General features: G+C 50.5%; 5 protein-coding genes across 5 annotated transcripts; 3 read left to right on the forward strand and 2 right to left on the reverse strand.

Moving 5' to 3' along the window:
• Positions 1 to 5,279: 5,279 nt before the first annotated feature.
• EDB91DRAFT_1108903 (HAD-like domain-containing protein) lies at positions 5,280 to 6,994 on the reverse strand. Its single transcript, XM_041317591.1, has 8 exons — positions 6,792 to 6,994; positions 6,705 to 6,724; positions 6,476 to 6,644; positions 6,344 to 6,424; positions 6,240 to 6,288; positions 6,032 to 6,184; positions 5,830 to 5,983; positions 5,280 to 5,774 (listed from the first exon to the last, which is right to left on the reverse strand). The coding sequence occupies exons 1-8, from the start codon at positions 6,825 to 6,827 to the stop codon at positions 5,693 to 5,695; spliced, it is 744 nt and encodes a 247-aa protein (XP_041181235.1). The 5' UTR covers positions 6,828 to 6,994; the 3' UTR covers positions 5,280 to 5,692.
• Positions 6,995 to 7,338: 344 nt separating this feature from the next.
• Positions 7,339 to 7,503, reverse strand: EDB91DRAFT_1046519 (uncharacterized protein; the record flags this gene model as incomplete). The annotated part of the gene is made up of 1 exon (XM_041313272.1): positions 7,339 to 7,503. A coding segment is annotated over one exon (165 nt), but the record flags the coding sequence as incomplete, so codon positions are not given.
• A 153-nt stretch (positions 7,504 to 7,656) lies between these two features.
• On the forward strand, positions 7,657 to 9,580 carry EDB91DRAFT_1028175 (P-loop containing nucleoside triphosphate hydrolase protein; the record flags this gene model as incomplete). The annotated part of the gene is made up of 9 exons (XM_041312668.1): positions 7,657 to 7,764; positions 7,814 to 8,124; positions 8,179 to 8,390; positions 8,441 to 8,947; positions 8,998 to 9,040; positions 9,091 to 9,138; positions 9,193 to 9,315; positions 9,364 to 9,491; positions 9,549 to 9,580. Coding segments are annotated over 9 exons (1,512 nt in total), but the record flags the coding sequence as incomplete, so codon positions are not given.
• A 408-nt stretch (positions 9,581 to 9,988) lies between these two features.
• On the forward strand, positions 9,989 to 12,015 carry EDB91DRAFT_1327135 (uncharacterized protein; the record flags this gene model as incomplete). The annotated part of the gene is made up of 5 exons (XM_041325242.1): positions 9,989 to 10,074; positions 10,295 to 10,408; positions 10,462 to 10,584; positions 10,646 to 11,468; positions 11,517 to 12,015. 5 exons carry the CDS (start codon positions 9,989 to 9,991, stop codon positions 11,628 to 11,630), a joined length of 1,260 nt encoding a protein of 419 aa, XP_041181238.1. The 3' UTR covers positions 11,631 to 12,015.
• Positions 12,016 to 12,450: 435 nt separating this feature from the next.
• On the forward strand, positions 12,451 to 13,609 carry EDB91DRAFT_1244273 (ribosomal protein S5 domain 2-type protein; the record flags this gene model as incomplete). The annotated part of the gene is made up of 3 exons (XM_041322397.1): positions 12,451 to 13,158; positions 13,220 to 13,339; positions 13,391 to 13,609. 3 exons carry the CDS (start codon positions 12,451 to 12,453, stop codon positions 13,607 to 13,609), a joined length of 1,047 nt encoding a protein of 348 aa, XP_041181239.1.
• Between the last annotated feature and the right edge of the window lie 780 nt (positions 13,610 to 14,389).

The raw sequence follows: 14,389 nt of genomic DNA on the forward strand, positions 1-14,389 counted from the left end.
CGACCGCCCGGGGTCGGCAGCCACTCTTGACCGCCTGGGGTTGGCAGCCACTCTCGCCCGCCTGGGGTCTGCAGCCACCCTCGCACACCAGGAGTCTGCAGCCAGCCTCTCCCGCCTGGGGTCTGCAACCAGCCTCTTCCACCCAGGGTCTGCAGCCAGTCGCCCCCGCCCAGGGACCGCAACCAGGTTTTTCCGCCCGTGGCCTGCAGCCAGTATTCCCCATCGAGGGACTTCAGCCAGCCTCGCCCATGCGGGTTCAGCAGCCAGTCTCGCCCGCCTGGGGTCTGCAGCCAGTCTTGTCCGTCCGGAGATCGCAAGAAGTCTTTCCCGCCCAGGGACTGCAGCCAGTCTCGCCCGGCGGGGGTCTGTAGCCAGCTTTGCCCAGCGGGGGTCTGCAGCAAGTTCCGCATGCCTGGGGCTTGCAGCCACTCTTGCATGCCCGAGGTCTGCATCCAGTTTTCTCCACCCAGGGATTGCAGCCAGTCTTTTCCGGCCGTGGTAAGTAGCCAGTATCCCCCGCCCAGGGTTTGGAGCCAGTCCTGCCCGTCTTGTGTCTGGAGCCAGGGCAGCGCTGAGTATGGCATGTATTGTCCATCACAGGTCTGTGGCGAGGCTTGTGGCGAGTATGACCAGGGTGGTGATGGCGGAGAGGATGGCAGCAAGTATGGCGAAGGCCCATCCAAGGTCCGCAGCCAGTCTTGCCAAGTCATGGACTGCGACCAGTTCTTCCCACTCTCGGTCTGCAGCCAGTATTTCCCCGTCTGGGTCTGCAACCAGTCTTTCCCACTCTCGGTCTGCAGCCAGTCTTCGTTCTGCAGCCAGCCTTCCCCGCTCTCGGTCCCCAGGTAGTCTTCCTCACTCTCAATCTGCACATAGTCTTTCCTGCTCCGGACCCGCAGCCAGTCTTTCCCTCCCTGGGTCTGCAGCCATCTTTTCCCGCACCAGGACTTCAACCAGTCTTCCTTGCTCTTCTCTAGCCAGTCTTTCCCGCTCCGAGTCTTCAGCCACCGATGCCCGTGCCGGGAATCCAGCCAGTCTTTCCCGCCTTCGGACTCCAGCCAGTCTTCCCCGCTCTTGGACTCCAACCAGTCTTTCCCCCTCTGAGTCCACAGCAACTGTTGCCCTCTCCAGGTCTGCAGCCACCGATACCCATGCCAGGACTCCAGCCAGTGTTTCCCGCTCTCGGATACCAGCCAGTCTTCCCCACTTTGGGTCTGCAGCCAATATTGCCCACTCTGGGTCTGCAGCCACTGTTGACCATACCAGGACTTCAACCAGCCCTTCCCATTCTCGGTGAGCAGCCAGTGTTTCCCGCTCCCAGTCTGCACCCAGTTCCACCCTCCCTGGGTCTGCAGCCAATATTTCCCGCACCAGGACATCAGCCAGTCTTTCCCACTCTCAGTTTCTACCCAGTCTTGCCCTCCACGGGTCCACAGCCACTGTTGTCCGCACACGGTCTTCAGCCAGGCTTTTCCGCTCTCGATCTGCAGTGAGTGTTTCCCACTCTCAGTCTGCAGCCAGTCTTTCCCTCTCTGGGTCTGCAGCCATGGTTGCCCGCACCAGGACTCTAGCCAGTCTTTCCCACTCTCTGTCTCCAGCCAGTCTTTCCCATTCTCGGTCTCCAGCCAGTCTTGCCCTCCCTGGGTCTGCAGCCACAGTTTCCCGCTCTCAGACTCCAGCCAGTCTTTCCCGCTCTCGGTCTGCAGCCAGCCTTTCCCACTCTCATTCTGCAGCCATTTTTTCCCGCTCTTGGTTCCCAACCACTGTCGCCCACACCAGGACTTCAGCCGGTCTTTCCCCCTCTCGATCTGCAGCAAGTGTTTCCCAATCTCGGTCTGCAGCCAATCATTCCCGCTCTCGTTCCACAGCCACTTTTGCCCTTCCTCGGTCCACAGCCAGTCTTTCCCGCTCTTGGACTCCAACCAGTCTTGCCCTCCCTGAGTCCACAGCCACTGTTGCCCTCTCCAGGTCTCCAGCCACTGATACCCATGCCAGGAGTCCAGCCAGTGTTTCCCGTTCTCGGTCTCCAGCCAGTCTTGCCCTCTCTGGGTCCACAGCCACCGTTGTCCGCACCAGGACTTCAGCCAATCTTTCCGGTTCTCAGTCTCCAGCAAGTGTTTCCTGCTCTCGGTCTCCAACCAGTCTTGCCCTTCCTGCATTATCAGCCACTGTTGCCCACACCAGGACTTCAGCCAGTCTTTCCCACTCTCGATGTGCAGCAAGTGTTTCCTGCTCTCTGTCTGCAACCAGTCCTGCCCCCCCTGTGTCCGCACCCACTGTTTCCCGCACCAGGACTCCAGCCAGAGTTTCCCGCTCTTGGTTTGTAGCCAGTCCTGCCCTCCACGGGTCCACAGCCAGACTTTCCCGCCGTAGGACTTCAGCCACCCTTGCCCGTCCGAGGTCTGCAACCAGTCATTCCCATTCTCGGTCCACAACCAGTCCTCCCCGCCCTGCGTCCGCAACCAATCCTTCCCTTCCTGGGTCCACAGCCAGTTTTTTCCACTGTTAGTCTGCAACCCCTCTGTCTGCAGCCACCCATGCCCGCCAAGGGTCTGCAACCAGTTCTTCCCATCCTGGGTCAATAACCAGTTCTCCCCCCCCTGGGTCAGCAACCAGTTCTTTCCCCCCGGGGTCTGCAACCAGTCATCCCCTCCTTGAGTAAGCAGCCAGGCCTCCCCATCCATGGTCTCTAGCCAGAATTGAAACTCTGATCTATGATCTCCCCGAAGCCATAAGACAGCTATAAGAACCTGGAGTGGCTCCGGTGGCTGGACAATGAAGGATAATGAGTGTTTTAAGTTCTGGGGGTCTTGAGGTTGTGTAGCTTTGCTCTGCTTCTTCAATTCTGAGAGCGCATCCAGGAGGACTGTGCGTTCTGGAATCTCATCTGCCATCAACTGGAGAGAGGAAAAGGCAAGTAGGGAGTGAGGTGATTTGATACATTGTACTTGACGAAGGCTGCAGTTTGAGCGCCGGGAAACATAGTCACGAACGGACGAGTGAGAGATTTGCACGGGGAGACTACTGTCGGTAGGAATTTCTAAGACAGACCGCAGCTGTACCAGGACTGTCTCGACGTCACTGCCCTCACCAGGGCCAAGAAGTTCCGAAATTTGTGACATGGGCAGAGGGTCCGCAAGAGTAGCAACAACAGACAAGTGCAAGTATGCTCGCGAGGGGTCGGCACATGTGGAGAGGATACAGTCGTATAATTTATTCACCTCCGTTCCTGGTAGTAGTTTACTCGTCAGCTCAAGCAGAAGCTCAAGCCGACGGCGAGGGTTATTACGTTGATCATCGATAAACTTCATCATCGTAGACGCCACGACGAAACGTCTGCCCGCTCGTTTTGCCAGCTGCGCAAGTTGACCCTTCGTTGGCTGTGGGAATTTGGGATGGCGAATTTCCAGGTCTCTGAACGAATGCTGCAAGAAAACAATAATGTCCTTGTCGACATCTGCGCCGTCTAACGAGATCGTGGCAGTAACGCCCTCCCCAGAAGTCTTCACTGGTATCTCGCACAATAGCGGGCACACCTCTTCTGTCTGCATAGCTTTGTGGATATGCTCTTCCGGGCGACTCGTTACTAGAATGTGGGTCACGGGCAGATCAGGATCGCGAAGAGCTTCGGCGAGCAGGGAGATGAGTTCAACAAGCTCGCTTTTGGATCTTTCTTCATCGAAGGAATCGAAGGTGGAGTTATCGAGGGTTTCGGGTGTGCATTCATCAAGGGCATCAATGATGAACGCCAAAGGCGGACTGCCGCACTGGCGTAGTCTCTCTCGAAGATTCCGGAGAGGTCTGAGAAACAAGGCCTCCATCTGATGGCGAAGAGACTTCTCGGGGTCCAGAAGGGCAGGGTTCTCGATAATAGCTTTATTCACGTGTGTCTTGACGCTGGGGAAATAGCTGGCTAGCTGGTAGGCAAGCGTCGCAAAGACATAACCAGTCGTGCGCCGTTTTGTGTGCTTGCGGGAAAAAAAGAATGTTCCCGCGAGTCGCTTTTCTATACGCGTCTCCTCTGTCACTTTCAGACTTCTCATCCTTTCAGCTACGGTGTACGCAACGGCAGACTTTCCGACGCCCGCCGTGCCATGCAGCCAAATGAGTTGATTCTTCTCTTTGCTGTCTAATAATCGATAGATGTAGTCGAGAAGGTCCACCCGGGTCCCTTGTAGACATTTCGGATGAGGCTGGCGTTCACGTGAGTCATATTCAGCACCCTGGACAGCGACCTGGGACAACTTCTCCCAAGTTCCTTCCGACATATCCAAGAACTGTTGATGAGGTCAGAGGATAACAGAGGAGATAAGAAACTGATATACTGACATGGAATATCAATTATGACACAGAATGTGAGATGGAATAGAACAACTCCGAGGTCTGATAGTAATTGGGTACGATAGTGCGGTCAGAAGTCATAGGAGCGACGGCTACTTCGCGACGTACGAGGATGCCGATCCACTAATCAAAGATCAAACTTCTTTGAGGGCGGGTGCCTCAGTTGTGAAACAATGTTTTGACGTAGTAAGTCTGTCCAACGATCAGCCGAGCAGCGGAAAGATTAACCCGTGGATTGATGGAAATTGCAAAGTGTAAGAGTTGCTTGAGATCGAATAGACGGTATAGTGATGTGGAAAGCTCGCTGGACGATGGTGGAATGCAGTTGAAGGATGCCTGGGCGCTCGTCTGATTGCAATCGTTATCCTACTTAGTTGCACAGTCTGAATCGCTCAGTACTAGCTATGGTAAGTAATAGCTCTCTGCAGCATATCCATTGCATATATTCAGAACGTTCAAGTATTCCATGCACCCACACACGCAAATAACACACAAACACGGCGCCAGGAGGCTCAGCGCCTCTCAGCGCAAAGTTGCAACACTCGGAGTTCTGAGTCCTCCTCTTCGCGCCCTATTTAATGCAGCCATTGCTGTGGACTCCACTGCCTTGCCTTCGGCGATGTGGAGAATGTCATCGGAGAGCGCGTGTCATCATCAGCCGAAGACCTGAAGACGTACCTTATGGTCATATTCCAACCAATGTCATTATCGGCGCGTACAGTCGGCCACGGCAGGCAGCACCATTAATGCCGTTAACTCTTCACGGACTCTCCGACCCGTCAGGTAGACCCCCGCTTAGCATGTTTAGGCGAGTTGCGGTTTCAATGGAGCAAAGTAACATCCCTGAATCCGCCAAACGACCACGAGTGGCATCTGTAACTTACTCACATGTTCTACATGGTTATTCCAATTAATGAGTTGGTTTGCTCTGTATGTCTCTGTAATTCAATGCTTATGGAAATGCATGGGAAAACACATGCACAAGAATCCAAGTGCTTCGGTGCAAGCGCTTGATGTCGATCAGACTCGCTCTATTTGTCAAGAACTCAAGAACAGGCATCACATCCCAGATTTCGATGGAGCGCTCGCACCAGTACCCACTAGTACTGATTGCAATCTTTGTTGCATTCGGTGACTAGCCACCTGCTGACGTGAAAAGATTTCAGTCTTACTGTCAGTTCGTCGGACCACTCGATGAGACCGTGAGCATCCCATGACAGTACATCCGAATATTGTTCACCATATCTGAGTGGTATACATAGCCTACTTGGAAGTTGGAACTGCAGAGTACATACGAATGTGCGGTGAATTTCCTGCTGTATAGCTATCAGATGGAAGTGGTCGGGTCTGTCTACAAAATTGCTGATCCATCAGGTCCTCTACGGGTATCGATCGTGAGCTGAATTTTGTCGTTCTCCCAATTCACGCGTACTCTGCCAATGGTTCCTTTCGTGAGTGATGATTGCTGCTGAGCGCATCGAGACTCACCTAGTGAGATCATCAACGATGTACGTGGGGCGCTTTATTTCCTCTGAACAGTTCTCAAAATCCTCGCGTTTATGGGAGGTACAAACCGCAAGCGTTTTTGCGCCAGCACTATTTCCTGCTTGCACCCCGGACGGTGCATCCTCAATGACAAGACCTGGGGAAAATTAGGTACCAGAAAGAAACGAGCATCAACGTGACCCACACTTGGTCGCATCAATTCCAAGTTTCTTTGCTCCTTCGAGATACGGTGTGGGCTTTGGCTTGCCTTCGCTGACATCGTCCGCCGTCACAAACCCTGATGTAGGCACCGGAATTTTGCACTTTGGTATGCATTGAGTTGCATAATATCTCGAGGCTATCGGTACAAGGAGCTCCAGTGCACCGTTAACAAACAAAAAGTGGAACTCTACCTGATGTGACAATTGTCCACTTGGTGCGCATGTCATCGTGCGAATCGAGCTTCGAGTGATGCAGTCAGCCGATCATGCAATATGTACAGGTGCGACAGATTTACCTGAGTCAAGAACTCGATGGCTCCTTCGAGAGCCACTGGGTTACCCTGGATCACTAGGTCCTCGAAGCGTAAAATTTCGCTCTGCAGAATTAGTGCGGCCTTCACAAGTATGGAATGACCCGGGTTGCTTACATCCAAAAGTTCTTTATCCTGGATATTGCATATTGTCTCGTCCTTCAGGGTATCAGCAAGTCTCCGTCCATGGGTTTTCTGCACGATAGGTAGATGCGATCCAAGTTTGTATTCCTCCGCAAATGTTTTCCAGGCTGAAATGACGCCAGGAGTGGAATCTATGAGGGTCCTGGCGTATGGCGATCAGCTATGGCAGATCAAGAAGGCTGATACAAGCAGATGCAACTACCCATCCAGATCGAAAAGGATCTACGAGAGATTGTTCAATGTTGTCATCGTGAAACTTTTCTGTTGAACGAGGGTTGTAAACACGTACAGCATCGACTGTCACGATCTCCTGCGGCAGCGCCATGGCAGTCAGCAACTGCCAGGACAGTCGGCACCGGGTGATAAGATAAGATAATCCTGTTAGCAGTTACTAGTTACTGGTCAACTGCAGATCTACGAGCCCAGGACCGCGCATGTATAATGACTTTGCTATTGTATTATGGTTATAACACGATATTAACACCGTTCTACTACACAAAACCGCAGCTCATCACGAGATATCGCGAGCATTTCACAAGTCGAAGTCGAAGTCCAAGGACCTCGTCTTTTTCTTAACTAAATAATTTACATAATTTACATAAATAAATATTCAATCGAGTTACTATGTTTTGACTGCCGATTCGTCATCCTTGCAAGCAAAGAATCAGATCCAAGAGCCATCCGCCATCGGTAACCCGCAAGGATGGCCGATAAAATCACCCGTATTGCCATCGTAGACGCAAATCGCTGCAAGCCAAAGCGATGTGCCCAGGAATGCAAGAAGGTGACGCACCATCCCCTCTCGTCAGATCAGTCACTCATCAGCTCGTGAGCAGTCATGTCCTGTGGTCAAAATGGGTGCGCCTCCACCCGAAGCATCGGCGGAGTGCTCGTGCTAACGGACCTCTAGGCAAACTTTGCATAGAAGTCAAATCAACTGATAAGATATCGTTCATCTCTGAGTTTTTATGCATCGGTTGTGGTATCTGCGTAAAGAAGTGAGTGGATCGTTTTGCGAAGATCGTTCATTTCATTTAGAACTCTCTAGATGCCCATTCGAAGCTATCGCTATCATTAACTTGCCGACGAACTTGGAATCACAAGTCACGCATCGTTATACCGCCAACGCCTTCAAACTTCATCGACTACCTACCCCAAGACCCGGTCAGGTCCTTGGACTCGTTGGCACTAACGGTATCGGTAAGAGTACAGCACTCAAGATTCTAGCTGGTAAACAGAAGCCGAATCTTGGTCGATATGATGTGAGTAGCATAAGACCGTCCAAGGACGATATTGACATTTACCTATCAGGATCCTCCCGACTGGCAAGAGATCCTACGTTACTTTCGCGGATCCGAGCTGCAAAACTATTTCACCAAGGTCCTTGAAGACAATTTGAAGGCACTTATCAAGCCACAATATGTGGACCACATCCCACGGGCAATTAAAGGCAATCTGACCGTCTCACAAATGCTGGACTCAAAATTAGAACTTGACAACAAGCAAAAAATGTGCGATGAGCTGGAGCTGAACAATGTCCTTGATCGTGAAGTTTCGCAACTCTCTGGTGGAGAATTGCAGAGATTCGCGATTGCCATGTCATGTATTCAGAAGGCCGATGTGTGCGTATGTCTCAATTACGTGATAAATCAAGCTCAAACATTGGTTTTACGTAGATATATGTTTGATGAGCCCTCGAGTTATCTCGATATAAAACAGCGGTTGAAGGCTGCCGAGGTCATCCGGTCCCTACTCACCCCAGACTGCTATGTCATCGCTGTCGAGCACGATCTGTCAGTGTTGGATTATCTCTCAGACTTCATCTGTTGTCTGTACGGAAAGCCATCGATGTACGGTGTTGTCACGATGCCTTATTCCGTCCGTGAGGGTAAGCGTGTACTCAATGACTCGTTGCGAAATGGCTCACTCCTCCACAAGGTATCAATATCTTCCTTGACGGTTTCATTCCCACCGAGAATTTGCGTTTCCGCGAGGAGTCGCTGTCCTTCAAGATGATGGAGACTGCTGACGAGCTCATAATTGACAAGACCCGTCATTACTCTTACCCCTCTATGACGAAGACGATGGGCAACTTCAAGCTCACTGTTGAGTCTGGTAGCTTTACAGATTCCGAAATCATTGTCATGCTTGGCGAAAACGGGACAGGCAAGACAACCTTTGTCCGTCTACTTGCTGGCGTAACAACGCCGGACGACGAGGCGGATAAAATGGAGTTGGCAGTGTCCTTGAAGCCGCAGACGATATCGCCAAAGTTCCCAGGAACTGTCCGCATGCTTCTACTGAAGCAGATCAAAGCGGCCTTTATGCACCCGCAATTCCAGACGGATGTACTCAAACCAATGACTTTGGATAATATTATGGATCAGGAGGTGAAGACGCTCTCCGGAGGCGAGCTGCAACGCGTGGCTATTGTCCTTGCACTCGGTTGGTGCTTTCTTCGATTTTACTTGGTGTTGACTTACACCTCACTTCAGGCAAACCCAATGTGTCCGTTTATTTGCTTGATGAACCAAGCAGGTAAGCTAAACTTTATTTCCAAGAATGAATACGCTGACGCAAAATTTAAGTTTCCTCGATTCTGAGCAACGTATCATTGCGAGCAAGGTCATCAAACGGTAAATAACCCATCTAGTTGCCTAGATTTTGAAGTTGATCGACGAGTTCCTCAGCTTCATTCTGCATGCCAAGAAGACCGCTTTCGTCATCGAACACGACTTCATCATGGCAACCTATCTGGCTGACCGTGTCATCGTCTTTGGGGGTGAGCCCGCCATTCGAGCAACTGCTACACCGTAAGAAATACAGGCTACTACTGTTAAGGTTATTAACTCGCTTTTCAGACCGCAGTCCCTCCTCACTGGAATGAACCACTTCTTGGCATCGCTTGAGGTCACGTTTAGACGTGATCCTACAAACTTCAGGCCAAGAGTGAACAAGCTCAACAGCGTGAAGGACAGAGAGCAGAAGGGTATGTTTTTTGGCCCTTTCAGTCATACATAAGTTGTTGACTTCGTTGTGTCTGCAGTCGTGGGCAACTACTTCTTCCTTGAGGAGTAACTGATCTCGTCGTTCTGCAATGTCCGTCAGGAATGCAACGAGATTGGTCCACGATGAACGTCATTGAGCTAATGTTACGAACTACAGAATGACTGCGCATGCTATTATACAATCTGTATTAGCTCCCACCATCCTCTGGTGGATCACGTCGTATTACTAATGCAAATACATTACCCTGAAGATTCCTCAGTTTGCTAGCTGGCGATACTTAGAAAAAACTCGCACGCCTCGGGGATGCAAAGTGCCAGCTTGCGGGCCGTGCGGCCAATCGGTAGAGATGTACAGTCCAAATTTAGTAGTCAGTAATGAACAATAAGAAACTGTTCTTGTGAGTACAACAGCCAAGTTCGTCGAACAACAACTGATGACCTGCCAGCAGTACACAACGCAACTCCCGCGCTGAGCCATATGACCGGGCGCTTCTCTATTGTGGAGGAGTGGAAGAAGATCCCATTATACCTTGTTCCATTGTTCCCAATATTTTCATTCACCAGGTATAAAGACCATGCCAAGGCATGCTCACCGTGTTCATCATAATCTCGTCAGTGACGAAGTAGACGTTCGTCTCTTGCTTTCTTTTGCGTCACCCTCTTTGCTTCCAACTTACGACCCGGCATTGACTGCCATTCATCACAAGCTGGTCTTCGACAGATTCGCGAAACACTCTGTCACTCTTAATTCGACGACTTACTAGTACACCTGTACACCATGAAGGTTTCCGTTTTCGCGGTTCTCGTACTGTCTTCCCTTCACCACCGCTCTTCCGAGCCTCAAGCGCCGCGGGGGAAGTTTCGTCGTGCAGAATGGTATTGACGCGATCAACTTGAAGTGCGTCGCATTGGCTCTACAAAGTCTTTTAACAATCTAACTTCTTCTCTCAGCAACCAGTTCCAGTCTCTGACTCCATCCTCGCCCTGCACCTCCGGCAACGCCTGTGTCAACAGCGAGTTTGCTCAGTGTGTCAACGGGCAGTACGTCCTCACCTCGTGTGCATCAGGTCTCATGTAAGTTTTTTTTTGTATGAGTACAAATTTCCAAGCTTAGTGGGATACTTCATCTTATCAGCTGTGCTGCACTTCCCCTTGTCAACTCTGCTGGAACCAGCATCACTTGTACCACTCAAGCAGACCTGAACTCTCGCATTGCCGCCACTGGCGCAACTGCCAACGGGACAACCGCAACAAGCGTCTCCTCTAATGTGACCACTGCAATGGCAGGCTCTGGATCGAGTTCCAACTCGAGTGCTCAGACCTCCCTAACGCTGCTTTCAAGCCTCGTCGCTCCGAATTTTGCTCAGAACGGTCAGAACACGAACACCTCTGAGGCTGGTGAATATCCTTCTTTGACTTCCAACGACAATTTCATCAACTATTGTGCTACGTTGTCCAACCTCCCTATTACAAACGGCCAGCAAATCAAAAACGGTTCCTGTAACCCTGCTCCCATGGGTGCCATCCCTTCCACCTCGAATATGCCCAGCGCCAAATTCGTTAGTCCCAACAACCTAGCTGTTCTCCCAGCGAACACTACCTTCCAGGTGACGTTGGCGATCAAGGGACTGCAGACTGGGTTCTTTGTTAATCCGGACACAAATTACTTTGCCGCTCCCCAACAAATTGATCCTACGTCTGGGCAAATTCAAGGTCACTCCCATATCGTTATCGAGGCTCTTGAGTCCCTTACGCAGACCACCCCAACGGACCCCAACAAGTTCGCATATTTCCTTGGTATGAACAGCAAGGCAGATGCAAAAGGTCAACTTTATGCCAACGTCACTGGCGGTTTGCCTGAGGGGACTTACAAGATGTCCACCATCATTTCCGCGATGAACCATCAACCAGTTCTCGTCGCTGTGGCGCAGCACGGAGCATTGGATGATCAGATCTACGTGAGTGGCGTTTATATATAACTTCACCTTCTCTAACAACTTCATTAGTTCACTGTTGTTGCCCCTGGCCAGAACGGCACAACCACGACAACGACCTCGATCAGGTGGCTAGCTGCCTCTCGACTGCTGTCCCAACCACAAGGGGCCAATACCGTGTTATGATGGCTCGTACTAACGATCCCATAGCAATGCTCAACTGGCTTGAGTCTGTAGATTGCTGCTTTCCTTGCATTCGCATTCTTTGTTCATAACCGTACTGATTACGTTTACATCGCACGATTCATAGTCGCTGAGCAAGATTGCTCTCACCAAATTCAGTGTAGTACTAGAGTACCTTGTATACTATACTTTGATGTTTTATTAGCACTTAGCTTATATCCAATAGTCCTATCATTCTAGATGAAATGACTTTCACTACCGTGATTTCTGTGGCAGTGGCCGCAGGTATAAAAATCAGATGAAAAAAAAGTGCTTGATCTCATCTGTTTTGCCTCGAATACGCATTCGCGTTGTATTTAATTTCTGAGTCTAATGAAATGTCGCCTACATCACGATGAGTAAAACAAGAGCTTATGTGCACGTGCAAATTTGGGCGGTCTTGCAAGCTCGGACGCAGGCTTCCACAACACGAAAAATGACAAATAGTTGATAGCTGTTGTTAGTGGCCAAGATGTATATCAGCCTGCGAGTGTTATGTCGAGACAAGACCCTTTGCTGCAATTACAGGTTTTTACGATCCTCCCTTTATAGGTAACTCCGCGGCGGTTGTTTGGCAAAAGCTTTAGATCCAAACAAACTCGGTGATCCTTTGATCGGTCGCATTGACTTGAAAAACTCGGTTCCTCTGCTTTTGTCGAGGATTAGCATCTTACCCTCTGCTTCCACGTATAAGGTCTGCAAATCTTTTGACAATCAATCCAGAAATTTTCTCACCCATCAGCTAGTTTATTTCCCTATATCACCACTCGGATCACTACCTAACATGACCAACTCGTTTATGATACGAGTTCCAGCTACATCGGCCAATATTGGTCCCGGCTTCGATGTCGTCGGCTTGTCGCTTTCACTCTATCTCACCCTAACTGTCACCATTGGGGAGCCCTCTGCCTCACCGGTGATCACATATTCGGGTGAAGGAGCCGACGAAGTCCCGCTAGACCCATACCGCAACCTCATGACTCGTGTAGCGCTCTACGTGCTACGCTGCAATGGCCACAGATCGTTTCCTCCAGACCTGGTTAGTATTCACTGTGACAACCAAATACCCTTTGGACGCGGACTCGGCTCGTCCGGCGCAGCGGTCATTGCAGGCGTTCTCCTCGGAGACAATCTCGGGAAACTCAATCTCTCCCGAGAGCGAATATTAGACTACGCGCTCATGGTCGAGCGCCACCCCGACAATGTGACAGCCGCGCTTGTTGGTGGATTTGTGGGATCATACCTTAGAGAACTAGACCCACAAGCAACTGAAGCAGCACAAGTACCCCTCGCTGAAGTCCTCCCAGAATACCCGCCTGATGCTGGAGAAGACTGGGGTCTTTCTCCGCCTGTTCCACCGTTAGGTATCGGACATTACGTGCAATTCAAGTGGAACAGCAGCATCAAAGCTCTTGCCATTATACCCCGATTTGAACTCAGTACTGCAAAGGCACGAGCTGTGCTCCCAGATAGCTACTCGAAGAAAGATCTGGTACGTGTTCTCGTACACGTAAAGTATAACGTCTCGAATAAAAACACTCACATCCTTACAGGTTTTTAATATGCAGCGGCTAGCTGTCCTCACCACAGCTCTCGGTCAGACGCCACCAGACCCAGAATTAATTTTCGAGGCTATGAAGGATCGCGTGCATCAGCCGTATCGAAAGACTCTCGTAAGTAGTCTTTTATCCCGTGGGGAGTTCTTGTCTTGATCACCATTTCAGATACCCGGCTTGCCAGCGGTTACTTCATTAATCACGCCAACTTCACATCCTGGTCTGCTTGGAATATGCCTATCTGGTGCCGGCCCGACCATTCTTGCGCTTGCAACTCACAATTTTGAGAGCATCGCTGAGAAAATACGGGAAATATTCCGACTGGAGCAGATTGAGGTAGATTGGAAAATACTAGAGGTGGCGGGAGGGAGCACCGTGAACTGTTAGCCCGTGTCTAGGCTTCAATGGTGTGTGATCCACTCTTCTACCACTTAGACACCGGGTTGCACTGCGACGCGGATGGCAGTCGGCAAATTAGGATGTCGTGTCCCCCTTCGATGATTTTGCCTTGGTTGAATAGACATAAAGAAACGCTAATCACTCCCATAGGAAAGATGTTCTTTTATTTGTGGATAGCCTTGCTGTAAACGATTTTACTTCCAAGATAGGGAATTCGATCAATGAAGTGGAATATTTAACCGGGACGCCCCTCTGCATTCCAGTGCGTTTTATACTTGACGTGTCGCTCGCATCGGCGTGGACACAAATGGGCAGACTGCGTGTGAATTGTCTAGTGCCCGGTCCCCGATATTATTGTGTAGACTCGCATCTTATGATTGCGTAGACCGTTGCATGACTGCACTAGTAAGCTACCTGAACTGCGTCGTTCAGGGCATCCGGGCCAATCCTTAGTGGCATCGCTTCTAAAGGTTGCAAACACATCTCTTGATATGTTACCCTGCAGTATACACTGTACAGAGACCGTCGATTTCGAGGAAGAGACTTCCCAGGTGTTCGATACCATTCGACTCGAGGAACTGCATCTGGGAATCAAAGAGTACCCAATCCGACTCCTAAGATGGCTGCAAGGTACGTAGTCTTCAGACGCTCTTCGTACTGTAATTGTCTAATATTGATCAATAGGACCAAGTATAATACATTGTACACTTTGGGAAGACGGATAGGCAAAAGCTCACTCGTCAACCTCATGGCGGGAGAGGAAGTGAC

This window comes from Suillus paluster, assembly GCF_016628075.1.
Source record: "Suillus paluster strain FC165 chromosome Unknown EDB91scaffold_7, whole genome shotgun sequence".
NCBI classification, from domain to species: domain Eukaryota; kingdom Fungi; phylum Basidiomycota; class Agaricomycetes; order Boletales; family Suillaceae; genus Suillus; species Suillus paluster.

Bases quoted from the DNA above. Each gene is read 5' to 3' on its own strand.
- EDB91DRAFT_1108903 (XM_041317591.1), bottom strand. From the start codon at position 6,827: ATGGCGCTGCCGCAGGAGATCGTGACAGTCGATGCT. The intron at 6,645-6,704 runs GTAGTTGCATCT...GCCATACGCCAG, and splicing joins ATCCTTTTCGATCTGGATGG to GACCCTCATAGATTCCACTC. The intron at 5,984-6,031 runs GTGGGTCACGTT...AATTTTCCCCAG, and splicing joins TGGAATTGATGCGACCAAGT to GTCTTGTCATTGAGGATGCA.